At 36.5% G+C, this 7,382-nt stretch overlaps 2 protein-coding genes across 2 annotated transcripts in view; both read right to left on the bottom strand.

The window, feature by feature from the left end:
* LOC135206868 (U1 small nuclear ribonucleoprotein 70 kDa-like) overlaps window positions 1–3,585 on the bottom strand; it is a 25,627-nt gene extending 22,042 nt beyond the window's left edge. The window contains exon 1 of the mRNA XM_064238353.1: window positions 3,549–3,585. Coding sequence (XP_064094423.1) covers window positions 3,549–3,585 — 37 coding nt within the window. The remainder of the gene's footprint in view (window positions 1–3,548) is intronic.
* Window positions 3,586–6,811: 3,226 nt separating this feature from the next.
* Window positions 6,812–7,382, bottom strand: part of LOC135206867 (uncharacterized protein DDB_G0283357-like) — a 4,682-nt gene continuing 4,111 nt past the window's right edge. Inside the window, exon 2 of the mRNA XM_064238352.1 lies at window positions 6,812–7,382. This exon is cut by the window's right edge and continues 1,655 nt beyond it. Within this exon, the coding sequence (XP_064094422.1) occupies window positions 6,812–7,382 (571 nt within the window).

Genomic DNA, 7,382 nt, shown 5'->3' with positions numbered 1-7,382 from the left:
CCATCGAGCTAAAAACAGATACTTCAATAAAAGAATGCATTAGGAACAGGTCTTCCAGAAGACACCACGAAATAAAAAAACGCAAAAGACCAAAAAAATAAATCCGTTCAAAACAACATTAGGAGCAGGTCTTCCATAAGACACAAGAAACAAAAAATTACTAAAGACTCAAAAATAAATCCCGTCCAAACACATTAGGAACTGGTCTTTCATAAGAGACACGACACAAGAAATGCAAGACTAAAAATAAAGCAGTCAGGCACATTTAGGAACAAGTCTTTCCTAAGTAACACGATATAAAAAATGCAAAAAGACCCAAAAATTAAATCCGTCAAACACATTAGGAACAGGTCTTTAATAAGAGACACGAAAAACAGAAAATTCAAAAGCAAATAGCAAAAAAAAAAAAAATAAATAAATAAAAATAAAACTTTTTAAAAATACAAATTCGTTCCACCTCCTCCTCTACAAGAGACACGCAAATGAAAAATTCAGCAGAATTAAGAGACAAAAAAAGGGGGGGGAAGAGAGCTTTCCAAAACAGATAAAAAATTTGTTGCACCTCCCCTGTCCATCGATTCGGTGCATGAGTAATTAATTGGCTGCAAAGGGCAGACTACAGGGCTATAATGCTCCTGATTGACTTTAATGGCTGAATTAATCAGGGACTCGACTGCAGTGTTTCCTTCGCCGCCAGACTCCTACATCTGCCCCACTGAGAGCCACTGAGCTACTACGACTACTCGTGTCAGGTACTAATCACCGTGTGATTTCGCGAATTTATGAATGATTATATATATATATATATATATATATATATATATATATATATATATCATATATATATAAAATAAATATATATCACCATTTGTTAAAACCAATACATATATATATATATATACTATATATTATTATATATATATATATATATATATATATATATATATATAAATATAATTACTTATATATACGCCGTTTGTTAAAGATTATATATATATATATATAGTATATATATATATATATATATATATATATATATATATTATACATATATACATATTATATATATATAAATAATGTGTGTGGTGTATGTATGATATTTATATTAATATATATAAATATACATATATAATCACATCTAACAAAAGGCTACATCAGTCGCTCTCAGTGGCGCAGAGACGAAGGTCGGAGGAAAACTGCAGCAGGGCAGCACAACTGACTGACTGGGCCATTACAGTCAATCAGGCGAGTATATATTATTTATAGCCCTGCAGGACAACCCTTTGCAACCAGTTAATTTTAATTGCTAATGCACCAATTCCGTTCGTTCGTCGAGAGAGAGAGAGAGAGAGAGAGAGGGTGGAATAAATTTGCCTTTTTAGAAGAGGCTATTTCGAGAGGCTCATTAGGCTGGCTCTACTTTTAGCCTAGTTGGCATCTCTCTCTCTCTCTCTCTCTCTTCTCGTCTCTCTCTCTCTCTACTCTCTTTGGTAGCGAATTATCATCTTTTTTTCTTTATTTTCAGAAGTGCATATCATATATATATATATATTTATAATATATATATATATATATTATATATATATATATATATATATATATATAAAATACATATAATATATTTATATATATATTTACATATATATATATTCATTATTATTATATATAATATATATATATATATATATATATATATATATATGTATATATATATCTATTAAGAGAGAGAGAGACGGTCGTTCGTTAGATTAAGCCAGCCTTATGCTGGCACGGGCTCTTGCTATTCAGCAGCCAGTAAATAATGAGAGAGAGAGGAGAGAGAGAGATAGAAGAGAGAGAAGAGAGAGAGAGAGAATGGTTTAACTCGGTGGTCTCAACCGGGCGAATTTCTGTCGTTTGGGGGATGGGGGGGGTGGGGGACGGGTAAGGGCGGTGGGGGGTGGGGGGAGGAAATAACTTTGACCACAAATTTGGCAGGATATAACTAACTATTTGACCTTTATGAGAGTAAATTTTTCTTCACGCTATGACGATCGCACCCATTAAATAACTCCGCGTCGTTTACAACAATATGAACAAAACAATATTAGCGCTAAATCACACTCGAGTTCAGAATCGAAGAATAGATGATATTCACTACATACTACAGCAGAGAGAAGACAGTCTGACTGAAATGCTCGTGAACTGAAGCAATCAGGCAAAGTAACTATTGAAAGAAAATCTAACAGAACTAAATAGTGGGTGAATGAAAGCATAGAGGGATAAAACTTAATGTAAAGATTCTTGAATGATTGCCCTACGTTTACGGAGAAGTTTGTTTGGCGGCCGCTGATAGGCTGGTACCGAGAGGTATAGGCAGCTAGCTCCCAGCCAATCAGCGCCCGCCAAACAAACGTCTTGCAAGCATAGGGCTCACTCAAGAATCTACCGTAAGTGAACCACTTATAGTAAAGGAGAAGGAAGCATGGGATCACACTGTACGTGAATATATATAGAAATATTACAAAGGATAATTACCAGAAACATAAACTGCCATGTAATAAATTGTTACTAAGAGAGAGAGAGAGACGAGAGAGAGAGAGAGAGAGAAGAGAGAGAGAGAGAGCTCAAAATCGATTAAAAACATAAAACAAGACAGAGAGAGAGAGAGAGAATCAAATCGAAACGAAACATAAAAGAGAGAGAGAGAGAGAGACGAGAGATGATGAGAGAGAGAGCAGAGAGAGAGAGAGTTCAGAAAATCGACGAAACAAAACAAGAGAGAGAGAGAGAGAGAGACAGAGAGAGAGAGAGAGAGAAGAGAGAGAGAGAGAGAGAGAGAGCCAATCCTTGATGAGAGCGTAACTAAGGAAATTCCCTTAATAACATCGTCTCCTAAACTCCAAAGGATGCACTGGACCAGCAGCAGCAGTAGATATAGATTCTGTAACCAGGTTTTCCAATACAAATTCTCGGTAAGTCCGACTACCTACCTGCCTCGCTAATTACATTTGCAATTAACTTATCAGGTATTCATAACCTTAAGCGACAGTACAAGATAATACAAAAATTAGTATTATTTTTTCGCCATGAATTTTCATATACGAAGGCACACAAAATATGCATGCACATAAATACACATTATACATACATACATATCTATACTTAAACTTACGGTAGAAAGGTAAGTGAAACAGGGACTTGGAACCAGTACTTTCGTAGTATATTCTACATTTTCAAGTGTGTAAGTGTGTGTGTGTGTGTGTGTGTGTGTGTGTGTGTGTGTGTTCTGCATTCAAGTGGTACTGTAAGGCTATTACACACAAGAGTCTTCAAGTCAACTGATTATTCCAGGGATCTGACTTGATTCGCTTTTGATAATTATGCGGACGGTAATATAATTAAAGGTGGGCGGCGCTGTATGCTACCTATGATCACCATGTATATATTTTGTATGCGTGTGTGTGTGTGTGTGTGTGGTGTGTGTGTGTAGTGTGTCGAAACGCTATGTCTCAGACACAGATAGCATAGCTTCGCATCAGATATGAATGCAAGCAAAAGCCACTTACAGCCGTGGCAAGCATGGCTACCACACGTGACGCGCATAGCATGCATCCAAAGCCAAGTTTTTTCAAAGCGTTAATAGACATATTATCGAATACACATTTTCCCTGAAACATGAGGCATTGAAGAATGCTGGTTGAGATTTTCTGGTCGAGTAGATAACTGGGTAATTTCTTTTTAGGGAACATGTGTTAATAAAATAAGTAGATAATCTGCGTTTCAGGAATTGAGAGAAATTTATTTTTTATTGTTTTAAACAGCTGACTGTCACAGAAATGAAAGTGAAATTATTAAAATTTACAACAGAGTAGTCATTCTGTTAAATAATTAGGGACTGATAATAAATGTAGTTATTCTGTTAAATAATTAGGGAATGAAAATAAACGACGCCCTAATGTTCTGAAGCAAACTATTAGCCTTGAATGTGGAATAAAAAAGTTAACACGCTCACAATGCCACTATTGTTTTTCAAAAGTTCCGTTCAAATGAATATGACTATGTGATGCTGGTTCGCTCCTTTGAAACCTGACAATTTTAATATCCGGAAAATCATTTGGATTTTGACACTTGTTTCCAGAGTCGACGAATAGTTTTATGGCCAGTTCTGCAAGGTTAGCAAAAAAAAGAATGTATTCATTTTTCGTCATTTGTTTATATTTGTGTCCCCAATTGAACCACGAAATTCATTTGCGATAAAAACAGCCAATGATCATTCATTCCAAAGTTTTGATGAATTGTCAGACTTTTTTTTATGATTCCCCTGAAACGCTACAGTGCGATTTTTTTTTTTTTTATTATTAATGAATCCCCTGAAACGCTATAGTAGGCGATTTTTATTTAATGATTTCCCTGAAACGCTATAGTTAGAGATTTTTGTTATTTTTTTTTTATTAATGATTCCCCAGAAACGCTATAGTTGGCGATTTTTTTTTTTTTTATGATTCCCCTGAAACGCTAAAGTGCGATTTTTTTTATTATTTTTATTAATGAATCCCATGAAACGCTATAGTAGGCGAATTTTTAAATTTAATGAATGACTTCCTTGAAAACCGCCTAATTAGTTGGGGGGGGGAAAGGGATTTAAATGTTTTGTTTTTTATGATTCCACCCTGAAAACGCTTATAGTTGGAGATTTTTAATTTAATGATTCTCCAAAAACGCCTAATGGTTGGAGATTTTTAATTTAAGAATTCTCCTGAAACGCTCTAGTTCCCGAACGAGACGATGTGAACTAAGCCGAAATCGGTATCCTACTTAATAACTACGACATGAGAGTTGATATAATCGTGGCAGTCTCAGTCCAGGAGAAAAAACGAAGATTCGCCAAATGGCAACGTCTCTCTGACTTATGCAGACAAAAAGACGTCTACAGCCTGTTTTGGTCAATGAAAATAATTCCATCTCGGTTAAAGAACATCGTATTATTAATTGGTTGTTCTTAAGTTGCTTCACATGTTTAATAAACGGAAATGTGTCTAAATATATACGTTGGTTATCTCTAATTATAATAGCAGTTTCCGGTTTCGAAATACGATTTAAAAAATTATTTGGAGGCTGTATTTGTTTAGGAAATGAGATCTCAGGCTCGTCTTACACTTTTATGCCTTAAAATATTTTCCTCTCTCTCTCTCTCTCTCTCTCTCTCTCTCTCTCTCTCTCTCTCTCTCTCTCTCTGTTGATATTAAAAAATAATTTGGAAACTGTATTTGTTTAGGAAATGATATCTCACGGTCGTCTTACACTTATGCCTTCAAAATCTCATCCCACCGCTCTCTCTCTCTCTCTCTCTCTCTCTCTCTCTCTCTCTCTCTCTCTCTCTCTCTCTCTCTCCCAAAAAAAAAAAAAAATTTGTTTCTTGTCCGAAATAAGGTGCATATTTGAGCTATCTTCTTTATTTTCCTTTACAGTGAATCAGTGAATTGCAGTGAATTACTTTGCCTGTGCAGTAGGTAGTCGCAAGCTATATACTGGAGATTACACTATGGCATCGTAACCCCTGTATCTTTTAAGGGGATTTAATGGACTTCATGACTTGCAATGCCGGTTTTGTCCGCATGTATACTTGTTTCTTTGTGAGTCTATCCTTTATTAGGTCAGTATTTCCTTTTTTTTTTCCCTTTTCTTTTATTATTATTTTTTATAAACAATATCTTCAGCTTGTTCCAATGCATGTTACCTCATTTTAGAATAAAAGTACTTGTTTCTTAATGAATCTTCCTTTATTGGGTCAGTAAGTCCATTTTTTTATTTTCCGTTTTTTAGATAATATCTTCAGCTTTTTCCAATGTATGTTACCGCTTTTCGAATTATAATATTACTAACACATTTGTTTAAGGGAACACTTTGATCCAAGTGATCTCGTAGCAGATGTGGTGGCAATCCTTCTTTCCCACTGCTAATATTAAAGAAATCGGTAAATTAAAAAAAACCTGTGCGTATTTTCGGATGAATCCATCAAGATAGCTCTTGGACATGCATGGAAATGGAGGACCCTCCACCACCACCATCTATAATTCAGTTTTCCAAATCCGGACCTTCGTAAGTTTTAGATACAGGCCCACTGTAACCACGAACAAATTCATTTTCTTTTTCTGTCCCCCAAAAAATCACACTTTCCCTTTTCCAAAGACTTATTCAGTTCGTAATACTCTATTTTCTTTAGTTATCTATCAGTGATTGTTGTCAATGATGCTTGTTCAATTTCGTTCATTTATTTGTTATTCTCTCTCCTTATTGCTCTCACCTCTCTTGTGCCCGTGTCTGCGTTCGTATGTGCTTTGTGGAGGTGGACTTAATTAGAAATTAAGGAAATAATTGTTATTCTGTTCTGTCTGTGGATCTTTCTTCCAAAGTGTATATCATTTTGGCATCTTCTGTTACAATACAAACATATAAATAATGCAGTATGTGGAGAGTACTTTCGGACACTGCTTTCACTTCCATTGACTTCTGCTGCTAATGATTCCTCAGCTTTTGCTGCTGTTCCTGTACGTTTCCTGTAGCTGTTTCTGCTGTTCTTGCAGCTGGTTCCTGTTAAGCCTGTTTCTGCTGTTTTTCTTCCAGCTTCGTGTTTTCCCTGTAGCTGTTTGTTTCTGCTTGTGTTATTCCTTCCCAGCTGTTTCTGTAGCCTGTTGTTTCTGCCTGTTTCTTGCAGCTGGTCCCCCCCGTAGCTGTTTTTCTGCTGTACTTTTGCTGCTGCTCCTGTAGCTGTTTCTAGCTTTCTGTAAAGCGTTGTTTCTGCTGTTCTTTGCCCTGATGTTCCCCTGTTTTAGCTTGTGTTTTCCCTTTTTGCTTGCTGTTTTCTGTTGCTGCGGGTTCCTGTAGCTTGTGTTTTCTGCTTGTGTGTCTGCTGCTGGGTGTGTTTCCTGTAGCCAACTGTTTCTGCTGTTCTTGCAGCTGTTCCTGTATCTGTTTCTGCTGTTTCTGCTGTACTTGCTGCTGCTCCTGTAGCTGTTTCTGCTTTTTCTAAAGCTGTTTCTGCTGTTCTTGCTGCTGTTCCTGTAGCTGTTTCTGCTGTTCCTATAGCTGTTCTTGCAGCTGTTCCTGTAGCTGTTCTGTTTTTCTTGCAGCTGTTCCTGTAGCTGTTTCTGCTGTTTTTGCAGCTGTTCCTGTAGCTGTTTCTGCTTTTCTTGCTGCTGTTTCTGTAGCTGTTTCTGCTGTTCCTGTAGCTGTTTCTGCTGTTCTTGCTGCTGTTCCTGTAGCTGTTTCTGCTGTTCTTGTTGCTGTTCCTGTAGCTGTTTCTGCTGTTCTTCCTGCTGTTCCTGTAGCAGTTTCTGCTGTTTCCTTGCTGCTGTTTCTGTAGCAGTTTCTGCTGTTTTTGCTGCTGTTTCCTGTAGTAG

Source organism: Macrobrachium nipponense, chromosome 31 (genome assembly GCF_015104395.2).
Source record: "Macrobrachium nipponense isolate FS-2020 chromosome 31, ASM1510439v2, whole genome shotgun sequence".
Lineage (NCBI taxonomy): Eukaryota > Metazoa > Arthropoda > Malacostraca > Decapoda > Palaemonidae > Macrobrachium > Macrobrachium nipponense.
Note: the sequence above shows the minus strand (reverse complement) of the source record. Positions and strands in the feature narration are given on the sequence as shown.